General features: G+C 36.0%; 1 protein-coding gene across 11 annotated transcripts in view; it reads left to right on the plus strand.

Moving 5' to 3' along the window:
- Rttn (rotatin) overlaps positions 1-14,614 on the plus strand; it is a 210,727-nt gene that overhangs the window by 179,959 nt on the left and 16,154 nt on the right. For 4 of the 11 annotated variants that reach the window (XR_015443131.1, XR_015443132.1, XM_087191398.1 and 1 more), the window contains exons 41-44: positions 5,079-5,184; positions 5,952-6,049; positions 7,337-7,414; positions 14,147-14,273. Coding sequence is in view for 4 of the 11 variants with exons in the window: in XM_087191398.1 (XP_087047524.1) it covers positions 5,079-5,184; positions 5,952-6,049; positions 7,337-7,414; positions 14,147-14,273 (409 nt within the window). In the remaining 7 variants the exon portion in view is untranslated. Of the gene's footprint in view, positions 1-5,078; positions 5,185-5,951; positions 6,050-6,472; positions 7,610-14,146; positions 14,274-14,614 lie in introns of those variants that run through there. The other 7 variants (XR_015443134.1, XM_087191391.1, XR_015443135.1 and 4 more) reach the window with 6 other exon arrangements.

Raw genomic sequence — 14,614 nt, forward strand, 5'->3', positions numbered from 1 at the left:
ACTGGTCCTCAGGTCTGTTTCTTTGCCAGTACCATGCTGTTTTTATCACAATAGCTTTGTAGTATAGTTTCAACTTGGGGGTTGTGATATCCCCTGCCATGGCTCTGTTACCTAGAATTGCTTTTGCTATTCTGGGTCTCTTCTTGTTCCAAATGAATTTTTGGATTGTTTTCTCAAGGTCCATGAAGTGTGCTGCTGAGATCTCAATTGGAATTGCATTGAATCTATATAGTAGTTTTGGAAGTATGGCCATTTTCACTATGTTGGTCCTTCCCACCCAGGAGCAAGTGATGTCTTTCCATTTTCTGATATCATCTTCAATCTCTCTTTTCATAGTACCATCATTTTCAGAGAAGAGGTCTTTGATTTCTTTTGTTAGGTTGCTCCCTAGGAATTTCAGTTTTTTGGGTGCTATTGTGAAAGTAATTTTTTGCCCTATTTCTGTCTCAGTGAGTCTGTTGTTCGTGTATAGGAAAGCTGTTGATTTTGGTGGGTTGACCTTGTATCCAGCTACTTGACTGAATTTGGTTATTAAGTCTAGAAGACTTTTGGTGGAGTTCTTGGGGTCTTCTATATACAGAATCCTGTCATCTGCAAATAATGACAATTTGACTTCTTCAATTCCTGTCTTTATTCTTTTTATTTCTTTCTCTTGGCTAATTGCCGTGCCTGATGTTTCCAAAACTATATTGAGCAGAAGTGGTGATAGTGGACATCCTTGTCTTGTTCCTGATTTTAGTGTGAAGGATTTCAGTTTTTGACCATTTAGTATAATATTGGCTGTTGGTTTTTCATAGATGGCTTTTATCAGATTCAGGTAGAGACCGTCTATTCCAATTTTGTGTAGAGTTTTTTTCGTAACTGCATGTTGGATTTTGTCAAATGCTTTTTCTGCATCTGTTGAGATGATCATATGGTTTTTGTCCTTGGCTCTATTGATATAGTGTACATTGATTGATTTGCGTATGTTGAACCATCCTTGCATCCCCAGGATGAATCCCACTAGGTCAGGGTGTATGATCTTCTTGATGATCTTCTGCATTCTATTTGCTAGTATCATATTAAGGATTTTTGCATCTATGTTCATTAGTGAGATTGGCTTATAGTTCTCTTTTTCAGTTGGGTCTTTCTCTGCTTTGGGGATCAAGGTGATGCTTGCTTCCAGGAATAAATTCAGGAGTATTGCTTCCCTTTGAATTTCATTGAAGAATTTAAACAGTAGTGGCAGCAGTTCCTCTCTAAATGTCTTGTAGAATTCAGCAGTGAAGCCATCAGGACCCAAGCTTTTCTTAGTTGGTAAGCTTTTAATTACGTTTTCAATTTCATTGATTGATATTGAGTTGTTTAGAAATTTTTGGTCTTCTTTGTTCAACTTTGGTAATTCATACATATCTAGGAATCTGTCCATTTCTTCTCTCTTTTCCATCTTATTGGCATATAGGTTCTTGAAGTAGGTATTGATGATCCTCTGGATTTCTGCTGGGTCCATTGAATTTCATCCTTCTCATTCCTAATTGCATGGATTTGGGCCTTTTCTTTCTTTTTCTGATAAGGTTGGCTAAGGCTTTGTCAATTTTGTTTATTCTTTCAAAGAACCAACTCTTGGCTTCATTGATTTTTTTTGTATCATTCTCTTAGTCTCCATTGCATTGATTTCTCCTCTGATCTTATAATTTCCTCCCTTGTATGAGCTTTGGGTTTGTCCTGCTCTTCTTTTTCTAGAAGCTTGAAGTTCAGTATCAGGTTATTTAATTGGGCTCGTTCTGTTTTCCTCATATGCGTATTCACTGCTATGAATTTCCCTCGTAAGACTGCTTTCATTGTGTCCCATAGATTCTGCTGTGTTGTGTTGGCATTGTCATTTAATTGAAGGAACTGTCTCATTTCTTGTTTAATTTCTTCTGTGACCCATTGGTTATTCAGAAGTGTGTTGTTCAATTTCCATGTGCTTATGAAATTTTTGCGGTTTCTTTTGCTTTTGATCTCCAATTTCATCGCACTATGGTCTGATAATATACAGGCAATAACTTCAATTCCTTTGCACTTAATCATGTTCTATGAGCAAGTATGTGGTCTATTTTGGAGACCATATGATTCTGAAAAGAATGTGTATTCTGATTTTCTGGGGTGGAACACTGTAAACATCTGTTAAGTTCATTTGTTTGAGTTCGATTGAGTTCTAGTATTTTGTGACGGACCAGCCGTCACCAGTCGAACAGTTCCTGAATGGGGGAAAGGAGGACTGAGAAAAATCAAGAGAAGAGACAGAGTCGGGAGGGCTCCCAAGACCGAGCAAGCAAGTTTATTTACACCTCTCTTTTATACCCTCAGTGAGTTAGGTCATTAATCATGACCTTTATACAAAAAAAACCTGCTTCCTTGTTTGCTAGTTTTCTAGACACTCCTCGCCCTCATGGGCTACTTTGTTTCCTGGGGTTACCGAAGGTTCATCTTGTTGCTAGGGTAATCTCTAAAGGGAAACATCGGAGTTAGCGGAGACATGGTTCCCCATTACATAGTCTCCTGGCTATTTATAACAGAGGGTAAAATTAAAATGAAGCTTTTTGGCTGACACCACTCCCCACAGTATTTCATTGGTTGTTTTTGGTCTAGTTGATCTATCTATTTGTGACAGTGGGGTATTCAGGTCCCCCACTACTATTTTATTAGTACTTATATGATTTTTCATGTCTGTTAGTATTTGTTTTATATAGTTGCATGAACCTGTGTTTGGTTCATAATGTGTTTATGATTGTCATCTCTTCCTCTTGGATTGTTCCTTTACAAGGATGTAATGTCCTTCTTTGTCTGTCTTAATCACTGTTGGTTTGAAATCCACTTGATCTGCAAAGAGGATAGGTACTCCTGCTGTTTTTCAGGTTCCTGTCTTATGGAGTATTGTTTTCTACCCTTTAACTTTCAGTCTATGAGTTTCTTGTATGCAGCATATTGTTGGATCTTGCTTCTTGACCCATTCTGCCAGTCTATTTCTTTGGATTGGTGAGTTGAGAACATTAACGTTGATGTTGTTACAACTGATATGTATTGACTTATCATTGTCATCAGTTTTTCTTTTTTTTTGATTCTCCCCCTTTGCTTTAATTTCTTGTCATGCCCGGTGGATTCATTCTGCTTGGCTTCCTGGGGTTGTGATCCTCATTGTCTTTTCCTGGGATTTTGTCTAAAATTTCTTGGAGTGCTGGTTTGGTATTCATGAAGTTCCTGAGGTGCTCTTTGTCATGAAAGTATCTTATTTCTCCATCAATTTTGAAAGATAGTTTTGCAGGGTACATCAATCTGGGTTGGAGGCTTTTTTCCTTTAGGGCTTGAAATACATCACTCCAAGCTCTGCTTACCTTGAGGGTTTGCGTTGAGAAGTCTGCTGTGATTGTGATGGGCTTTCCTTTGCATGTGATTTGTTACTTTTCTCTAACTGCTTATAGAACTTTGTTCTTCTGTTGGGTTTCTGGAATCTTAACAATTACATGCCTATATTTAGGTTTTGTTGTTTTTTTTTTATTAAGGCTAGCTGGAGTCCTGTATGCCTCACTTATCTGTATGTCAAGTTCTTTTTCCTTGCTTGGGAAGTTTTCTGCCATTACTTCTGTGAACAGTTTTTTTATGTCATCTGCACTCCCTCCTGTTTCTTCATTGACTCCATTGAGTCTTATGTTATTCTTCTTTGGATCGTCCAGCAGCTGCTGAATTGATTTCTCATGGTCCCTTACAATTTTAATGAAAGTTTTCTTTTCCTGATCACTAATTGCAATGTTATCTTCTATATCTGAAATTCTGTTCTCACATTGGCTCATTCTGCTGCATAGACTTTCAGTGGAGTTTTTAATCTCCTGGAAATCTATTTGCATCTGTTTTATGGATTCCATTTGTTTCCTGTGTTGGGATTCCATCATATTCCTCAGATCCTCTATTTTTTTATCTGTGTCCTCTCTAGAATTATTAATCATGTCTTGAAATGTGGGTACAATCTCTGCTGTTATCTGAGAAATTATTTCTGATTTCATTTTTTCCAGATCCTCTTTTGTTGCCAGTTCAGGGAGTTCAGGTGGATGAGTATCAGAGTGTTCTATCTCTTTTCCCTTTGGGGTTGGTGTAGGTGATCTGAAAGTCTGGTTCTGAGGCTTGTTTGCATGTCTTCTCATTTCGACTGGTTGAAGGGGTGCTGCTGTTGCCTATGCACTCACCTCCTCAGTGCTGGTACCAGTCGTTTGTTGGCCCAGAAGCTTCCTAGTGTGCACTGGGAGCAGTGCCACGTTGATGCAGAAGCTTCCTCTGTGCTGGGAGCAGTGATAGGTTCACCTGGAAGCCTCCTACTCTGCACTGGAAGCTGTGGCATGTAGACCTGGAAGCCTCCTCTGTGCTGTGAGCTGTGGCACGTCGACCCGGAAGCTTCTTCTTCTGCCTCTTTTTCTTTTTGTTTTGAGACAGGGTCTTGGTAAGTTCCCCAGGCAAGACTCAAAGCTAGCCTAGTTCAATAATTTTTTACAAAAATTTAAACATCATAATTTTCAATTCTATCTTGTAAGTGTAAGTATGTGAAGGAAATATACCCAGAGTGTTAGTATTTTCAAGATAATATGTGATTTTCCGTTTCTACAGGAGTCAAAAATCGTTTTTAAAAAGTACATCATATGACACTATAAAACTGAGATAAGCAGGAATGGGCCAAATTACCCAAGGTACAGGAATATATTTGGTGGAAATAGAGGGGAATGTGTCCCCAGAAGAAAAAATGAGAAATGTGAAGACAGGCATGTTGTTACACACATATATGCCTGTGAAGTTTGAGTAATACTGAACTTCCTCTGTGTTAATACTAATAAATTTTTTTTCTGTAGGTGATAAATCTTTGAGAGTGATTGTTGGTTTTTTCCATAATGTAAATTTCTTTTTTAACCTTATCCACACAGCATTTTCAAACATTAATGATTTGTCAAATTCTAGTGAATTTCACATGGTTTTTTGAACTTAACAATACCTTTTAGACAGAAATTTATTCACATCAGTTTTCCTCCAGATTAGATTTTTCTTTAAGGCAGTTTGATCTATATTCTTTACAGTGCTATGAAGGAAAATCCTCCAAAGATATCCTGAAAAGAGTTGCTGCAAATGCATTAATGTCACTTCTGGCCATCAGCAGAAGAGCACAGAAACATGCTTTGAAAGGTGATCTACATGACATATCAGCCATTCATGTGGCATATTGTCAATTCTTGTATTTTACTGTTCATTTTATTTTTCTTGAACTAGAAATATAAAGAACTTACAGTTTAATTTCAGTGTCACTGAAGAAGATTGATTTTGTTCTTTATGGAATAACAGTAAATATTCATTACTTTGAAAATAAATTATTCTGTAGATTTTTTTAATTTAATGTGTAATGATTCTAACTCGAGAGAATGTATATCTAAATATTAGACAAACTAAAAAAGTAACACATTACTCAGTTTCATAAAAAAGCATTAGTATCCACAAGCATATTCTGCATACCTAAAAACAAAATAATACAAAAAAACGAACATTGCTTTGATGGTACAGACAGTAGCATCAGATAATCCTATATTTTTATAAAAATTTCCTCTCTAAAGTGTTGTAATTTCTCATCTGTACATCAAGAAACACAGGTCTAAGAGTTGAAAGAGAGTAATAGCAACATAAAGTCCTTAATTTCAATTGTGATTTGCTACTAAAATTATGCAAATCTCAAAATATAAATTATTCAGTATTGGGGAAATATCTTACTAAGAGCTCAAAACAGCTGGACTTCAGCATTTTAGTTCTCCTTTTTCCCCCCTGATTTTCTAATCTCTCACAGAAAATGCTATAAAGGAATTGAGCCACAAACATAAACTTTTGTGAGAATCAGATTGTATGTGGTTTTGACTTGTTTGGAAATGGAATATCTTTTTTACTTTGGAAATTTTGTCTTTCAGCTGACCTCATAGACAACTGTATGGAACAGATGAAATACATCCATGCACAACTGAATCTCGATTCTCTAAGGCCTGGGAAGGCAGCACTGAAAAAGAAGGTAACTTTAAATTCTAAAGTTCTACAATAAAGGAATGAATGCATGTAGTGACCATCTCTCCAATGCCCTGGGGCCTATAAATGGGTAAAAGGTTGAAATGAGTGTCTGCTTTAGAAGAAAGGCAGTCAAATAAATTATTGCGATTTCTGTGTCACCAGGTTGTTGGATACTTTTTCCTTAACTCTCACTTGGAAGTTTTTATGTGAGATTTATGTATTATGTGGTTTTGTTTTTGTTACTTTATGTATTTGAAGATACCTGCATGCTTGTGATACTATACTATACTAGTAAATTATTTTATCCTACAAAAAAAATTCTAGTAAAGCAAACAGAAGTTTTGTAGGAAATGAGATCTGTAACCACTGTAATTTACTAAGAGTGTATTATATGTCACACACTATTCAAATATTTCATATTCCTTAGCTCTTGAACCTGATGACATCATAGTTACAAATGCCAGTTGATGGAGCCAGATTTTTGCTCTTCTATCTTGGAAGTGGCAGAATTGGTATTCTTAATTTGTTTATCTCCTTCTGTGATTTTTTAATATCTCTTTATATGTAGTGTGCATGACTCATGTTTAAACTGTATGTTCTTATAAACACACAAAAGTTATTACATAGTAGCTATAATTAATAATTATAATAAATAAGATTTGCTCCACAGACTTATTCAGAAAACAAATGTGTGCATGAATATGCAAATATCAATGTGTGTGTTTATGTAAAACCACTAAAGAAACACTAATACCTAGTAAGAAAACAAGACAAAACTTTATTTTTTTATTTTTTTATTTTTTTTTGGTACTGGGGATCGAACTCAGGTCCTTATACTTGCGCAGCAGGCTGCGAAACCACTGAGCTAAATCCCTGGCCAAAACTTTAATAATTTAATTGATGTAGGGAATTAACTGATATTTGTTGGTTTCTTTTCTTGCCTCTTTTCATTTTTCCTCTCTAGCCAAAAGCCCTTACTTCATCATTGAGAAAGTCATCCAGCACCTGATGTGATTGAAAACCAGTCAGTACCTGCCTCACTTTATTGAGATGAAACAGAGGCTATTATATATACTACTTCCTCCATGCTTGGTAGAACAGAAATAGCTTTTTTGTAGTGGAAGCACTTCTTGAGATATGGTCATCTTTCAGAGATTGTTAGCTTGTCAGTCTGCTTAAAGTTACTATGGTCGGCACAGCTGCATTGTATTGTGACACAGGGGAGGGAATTATACAAAAAGTGGGGTAAGCTGCTGTGTTCACATTTTTTAACATCTGTTTATTTAAACAGGAGGATGGTTTTACTAAAGAGTTAAGCATCACTATGCAGCTTCTAAGAAACTGTCTTTATCAAAATAAAGAATGTAAAGTAAGTAGAGCGCCTTCTCAGAAATTTGGTAGCAGTGTTAAACCGTTTAAATTTCTTAAAATTCTGTTTTGGTTTGTGTTTTTGGAGACAGCATCTGACTATATAGTCATACAGGCCTTGGACTTGCTATAAAGCTTAGGTTGACCTCAGACTTGCAATCTTCCTGTCTTACTCTCCTGAATCCTGGGATTACAGGTGTGTGCTACGACATCCAGCTATAAGCAGTTTAATTTTTATAGGAGATGTTATAGGAGGAACAATAGAAACCCTTTCTATTGTGTTAAGATGCATTTTTGGTCCTTCAACTCAGAGTTAACCCTCAGAAATGGAACCACCTAATCTCATTGTTATTTCTCAATGCTAATTACAGTTCTTGTATGTATCAGTATTTTAACATTACCCTTGAAACTTTGACTTTACAGACTTCGGCTTCATTCCATACTATAATGCATTTTAGGGATTTTTTTTTTACTAGAATGAGATAAATAGTTGTGTGTTTTTAAGGTGAGTTTTTAAAAGGGCTTTATCAGAACAGTTCTCCAAGGAATGTCTATATAGGGAAAGTGTCTATATCTATAGGGCAGTGTCTACATCTATAGGGAAAGAAAATGAATGTATTTCCTCCTTCAGAATAGAAAATACTGCTGCTACCTATCATGGTATTTAAACCAAGAGGAAGCTCCTTACTTCTAATTTTGCTCACCTCAGTGACCATTTACATGGTCCCTCTCTCTGAAAACCATTGAGACATCTTGCTTCACCTGTAACCATCAATGGTGTCATTTTAAACCATTGTATTAGTATTATTATGCAGATACAATCTTTTGAGAACTTTTATTTGCTTGTGCTATAGTGATAAACTACTTTCAAAGCACTGAATTAAAGCTTTAATATAGACATACTGTGGAAAATGTGCAAGGCAACGATAAATTATGGACACTTTTTTGTTTTTAAATTCTTACCTGCTTTTGCTCTTATGTACTTGTGGCAAAACTGGTACAAACTTTATATCTCAAAAATGAACATGTGAACACATATCCCTATAAGACATAACTAACAACTTACATTTTAAAACAATTTGATGGGAATTAAATATTTATATATTTCTTTAAAATTCCCAGTGTAGACACATAGTGTAGACCTTTTTTTCTCAAAATAGAGATGTCATTTACTAAATTTATAGTTCCTTCATGCTCAGTACTGTCCTGTGACTAGATACGCTTGGTGTTCTTTCGTGATACTTTACTCAAGGAGTACTCTGGAACACTTAACAGGTAGGATCTACCTATAAAGATTTATTAGATGTTAACTCGGCTACTAGTTACAAACATAGTGTTCACGTTTGGATCACATTGGCCCTCTATAAAAGTGCAGTCTTTTACTAAATTAAAACATTTCTGTATTTGTAAGTTTTTAAATAAGGAATAAATCCAGAGAATATTTACTGTTGAGTATAAATACTATTCAGCAGGGCAGAGATTCTTAATTTCTCTCCTATTCTGTCTTACCTGAGATGTGTGGTATACTCTTGTTATTATTAGTTTGTATTGTAGGAATCCACCAGTCACCACTACCATCGCACCCTAGTTTATATATGTCTGTAACATTAAGGACTTTTCATACTAGGAAAAAAAAAAGATTATGATATCTGCGAGTTAAATGAATTGAACAATGGGCAGGGTTAGCAGTGAGGGGACTGTGATAGTCCAGGAAAGAGATGATGAGACCTTAACCTGGGCAAGTAGAAAGCTGAAATATGAAGATAAGAATAAATATGTGGGACTAAGGCTAAAGAAATGTAGAATGACTTCCAGGCTTTAAGATGCGTATCAGTGCAGGAATATTTGGTGGAGAAAAGTGTGGCTTTGTCACAACCCACAGGTTTGGATATGCTACTATAAAGTCTCTTTAGCGTATTCAGGTGGAAAATGGCTTGTAGTCAGTAAATAGCTAGTATGGATGTGGGGCTTTGAGGACCAGTACAGGCTAGGGATATTCAGAGTATATAGGTAGTATTTGTAGCCAGGCCTATAATTGAAATCTCCCAAGATTACATAGTGAAACCCTAGATCTTATCTTTGGAAAATACAAACAAGTAAGAGAAGCCAGAAAACAACTGAAAATGAATGCTGGGGAAGTTTGGAAGTGATCTAGACAGCATGAAAATGAAAATTTTAAAAATACCTGTCACAAATGCTGATTTGGCAGCTACAAAGATGGGGATGATCTCAATGGAACCATCGTTGTAGAAAAATAATTTGAAGTGAGCTGAAGATGAAATGTGGAATGGGAAAATGATACCAGTATGAGTACTATTTCTACAAGCTTGGTATTAAAGGTAGTGTTTGATTCTCCTAACATGTAAAATACTTAAATATAAATAGAGAAATGAGTGAAGTTGGGACTAGTTATTAAAGACAGAGGAAGAAAACAACTAATTCATAGATTAGATACCTGAGGAGCCAGGAGGGACTGACTGCCTTTCAGAACACAAAGGGGTGTATCAATCTCTGACAAGAGGAACACCTGTTCCTCACTGCCAGGAAGATAAGGATGAATGAATGAAAATACAGATCAGCCTTGTGAATAGAGTGGCAGAATAGATAAAGAATTCATAACTAATTGTTTCTATCTTCTCTGTGAAACAAAAGGCAAGGTCGTTTGCTGGGAGAAAGTGTTGAACATTACTAATAATTTCCCACTCTATTTTTTTTCCCCCATTAACTTTATTGGTACATTTTAGGTATAAAATACAGTTACATTCATCGTTGGGATCTTGTACCATTACATGAGTCTCTTGGGTCTTATTTTTTTTCCCCTTCCCTTGCCCTCACTTCACCCCCTCCACCCTTCCCTATATGCAAAGACTTTGTTTCCATTTTTTTTCCTCTTCTCATATTTTTTCCTTTCCCTTTTTTCCCTTCCCCTACCCCTCCCAATTCCCCTGCTCTTTTAGACCTTTTCTTCCTGTTACACAATATCAATTATACATTTTTTAAATTACAATATTAAGATCTAGGAAACATTACCACAGATTTTACAGAATTTAAAAGGATATAGAAAGCATATTAAAAAAAATCTTTTTTGAAATAAATTTGACAACTTCTAAGAAGTACCTTGGAAGACAAATTAATGAAACTAACTCTGGAGGAAATATAAAATTTGAATAGCACCTATTAGAGAAAGTATATTCCTAGCTTGAAAACCTACCTGTATGACAACAGCAGGCTCATAAACATTTTAGCTGATAATTATATCAAACAAAGCAAAAAAAAGAAGGAACACTTCTCCCCTCATTTTAGGAACCCAACATTGTGCTAATCCTAAAACTGGATAAAGATAATAGAAGAAAAAAGTGTGAACATAGATAGAAATTTATTTAACAAAACAAACCATTGAAAGTCAGATGTGGCAGGATGTAAAAAGTGGTTTTGTTATAGGGATGGCAGTGTTGGTTCAGCATTGGAAGATCTACCCCCAAAAGTCATCATTTAGACAGAGGAAAGGAAAAAGCCATATGATCCTGTCACTAGTTGGAGAAAAAGTATTGGACTAAATTCTACAGCTGTTCATGGTAAAAGCTATCAGGAGACTGGAAGTAGAACAGAAACTTCTCAACAGATTAAAGACATGTACTCCATACTTCCAGCGAGAATGCCTTAGATGAATGGAGAAGATACAATGCTTTCTCCTTAAGGTGGGGAACAAGGGCAGATATGCTTACTCTTTATCTGTCCATTAAACTTTGGAACCTAGTCCCCAGCAAAATAGTCTGGCAATAAAATGACACAACTAGGATAGGACTGGCATGGCAGAAGCAAACTCTTTATATGTAGATGAAATGATCATCTACAGAGAAAATACTAAGAAATTTCTAGGAGCCCCTAGAACTTGTACTTCAATTTAGCAGGATTAGAAAACACAAGGTATATATAAAAATTCAGGTCTGTGTATACTTGCTATAAATGAAGAATTGGATATTGAAATTTTAAAGCTATGTAGGAGTACAAAGGACCTAGAAAAGTTAAAAACAAACAGTGTTGGAAGACGTTTAGTACCTAATTTTAAGACTTCTTCTAAAGCTATGGTAATCAAGGCAGTGTTGGTGTAAAGACAGATATATAGATCATTTGAATAAAACAGAGAATTTAGAAATAGAACCACACATATATGGTCTTGAGTTTTGAAAGATTATTTAACATTAGCATTTTATAGAATATAATCTCAATTCAAGAGCCGAGGAAGAGATAGTGTTTTCAGCAAATGGCACTAGAACACCTGGTATCTGTATATAAAAAATTAACCTCAACCTTTTTTTTCCATACATGAAAATAACTTGAAGGGATCTATATACCTAAATAAGAAAGCCTAAAAGTGTAAAACTTTAAGAAGAAATTATAAGGGAAAATATTTATGAATTCAGGGTAGGCAAGAACTACCTAGGATACAAAAAACATGATGTATAAAAGAAAAAAATTGATAAATGAGATTCCATCAAAATTTAGAACTTTAAATGACATCATTAAAATGAAAAGTAGTCCTTAAACAGACCATATTTACAATGCATATAACCTCTGACCAGAATATATAAAGAACTCTTACAGCTCATTAATAGACAACCCAATTAAAATGTAGACATAAGAAGATGATAAATAGCCAGTATAGCACAAGGAATGGTGTGCAACTCTAGAATCAGAAAAATACTAATCAGTATAATAACAAGATTGAATTATACACTCATTAGGGAGATGAAGTCAAAAGTTTTAAAAGCCTTGTCATGACTTTTTCTTTTTGTTGGATTCCTCCCCCTTTGCGTTTAATTTGTCACGCCCAATGGATTCATTCTGCTGGGTTTTCTGGGGTTGTGATCCTCATGGTCTTTTCCTAGGGTATTGTCTAAAATCTTTTGGAGTGCCGGTTTGGTATTCATGAAGTTCCTGAGGTGCTCTTTATCATGAAAGTATCTTATTTCTCCATCCATTTTGAAAGATAGTTTTGCAGGGTACATCACTCTGGGTTGGAGACTGTTTTCCTTTAGGGCTTGAAATACATCACTCCAAGCTCTTCTTGCCTTGAGGGTTTGGATTGAGAAGTCTGCTGTGATTCTGATGGGCTTTCCTTTGTATGTGATTTGTTTCTTTTCTCTCACTGCTTGTAGAATTTTGTTCTTCTGTTGGATTTCTGGAATCCTAACTATTATATGCCTATGTGTAGATTTTTTTTTGATTAAGGCTAGCTGGAGTCCTATGTGCCTCACTTATCTGTATGTCAAGTTCTTTTCCCCTCCTTGGGAAGTTTTCTGCCATCACTTCTGTGAACAGTTTTTTGATGTCATCTGCCCTCTCTCCTCTTTCTTCATTGACTCCAATCAGTCTTAGGTTATTCTTCTTTGCATCATCTAGCAGCTGTGCTGGATTGATTTCTTGTGTTCCCTTACAATTTTAAAGCAATTTTTCTTTTCCTCTTAATTAATTGCAATCTTATCTTCTGTATGTGAAATTCTATCCTCCACTGGTTCATTCTGCTGCTCAGACTTTCGATGGAGTTTTTAGTTTCCTGGAAATCTGTTTGCATCTGTTTCATGGATTCCATTTGTTTCCTATGTTGGGATTCCATCATGTTCCTCAGATCCTCTATTTTTTTATCTGTGTCCTCTCTAGATTCATTAATCATGTCTTGCACCATGAGCAAAATCTTTGCTGTTATCTGAGTAATTATTTCTGATTTCATTTTTCCCAGATCCTCTTTTGTTGCCAATTCAGGGTGTCCAGGTGGTTGAGTATCAGATTGTTCCATCTGATTTCCCTTTGGGGTTGCTGTAGGTGATCTGGAACTCTGTTTTTGTGGCTTGTTTGTGTGTTTTCTCATTTCCATGGGGGGTGGGGGGGTGGGGGGGTGCTTTTGGCACCCACACAGCTCACCTTCTCTGCCTTAGGAGCCTGGGATGGAGGCAGGGGAGCTTCCTTCTGGGTTCTGGGACCGGCTGAGCTTCTCTGCCCGAGAAGCCTGGGATGGCGGCAGGAGAGCTTCCTTCCACGTTCTGGGACCGGCTGCTTTCCCTGATTTCTTGATCCTGCAATCACCTCAAGGTTGAAGATTGCACTGCCAGATGGAACCAGTAGCACATGAACTTTCCTAACACTCATTGTCTGACCTCTCCCACTCTATTATTTGATGCCACATATATATTGTGCCAGGGCTAAGTGAATTTTGTAATACTGAGTTACCTAAGAATTTTTTTATTTAATGTAACATTTAAAGTGTATATTAGTATATTCAAATTACTCAGAAATAATAATTTACTTCTGGTATATAAACACATGCACTAGGGGGAAGTAAGAGACAGGGTAGAGAGGAGGACTCAGTTAATTAGCCTTTTCTCTCGTATGTCAGAGCCTTTACCAGTTATTCATTGTTAGAAGATAGTACTTTCCTGCATAATTTACACATTATAGAAGCCGTTTTTCTTTTCATACTGGCATATCCTAGTCATCCAAGTGTTGAAGAGACTTTCTAAAACTGGCCAGGCTCATGGTCAGAGAAGCCAAATGTAGAGTCATGGGCACCAGAGGTAAGAATCTATTTGCAATATTCAGATTCCCCATCACACTAATCAGAACAAAGATAAATTTACTGTTTGTCTTATGTTGGTGATAATTTTTGAGGGCTTGAATTTAATTTTGAATTTTTATATATTAAAACTGCAACAGCTCTTATTTCCTTTGCACACAGGAAGCTGCTCTTGGAGCTCAGCTTGTCCCGGTCTTGCACTCTCTCTGGCCTTGGCTTTTAATGGATGATTCATTGTTGCAAATTGCCTTGCAGCTACTTTGTGTCTACACTGCGAATTTTCCAAATGGTAAATAAAATCCATTATTGATTTTTAGTAATAACTAAAATAATAGTTTTATGTAATGTTAAAGTAGACTGGAAAAACAAATACATGTTTTGAGTACTCTACTCACTGAGGATATGTTGATGAAAGGCAAGGGTTCTTGTAGATATTATAAGAGCAGACAGATATTTGGGGGATATATTTGTTGACGTGGGAGAGTCACTTGCTAGATCAGGGAGCTATGATGCTGGAAAAATGAATAGGAAAATAGAAAGGGTAAAAAAATTTCAAAACAGTAAAAGCCAGGTGAAGATAAAGACATTTATGGATTCTAGAACAGGAGACTGGCATGATGAAAATTAGTT

The sequence above is a fragment of the Heterocephalus glaber genome, unplaced genomic scaffold, assembly GCF_053883595.1.
Source record: "Heterocephalus glaber isolate CG9 unplaced genomic scaffold, H.glaber_assembly_v1.0 deba00000331, whole genome shotgun sequence".
NCBI lineage: Eukaryota > Metazoa > Chordata > Mammalia > Rodentia > Bathyergidae > Heterocephalus > Heterocephalus glaber.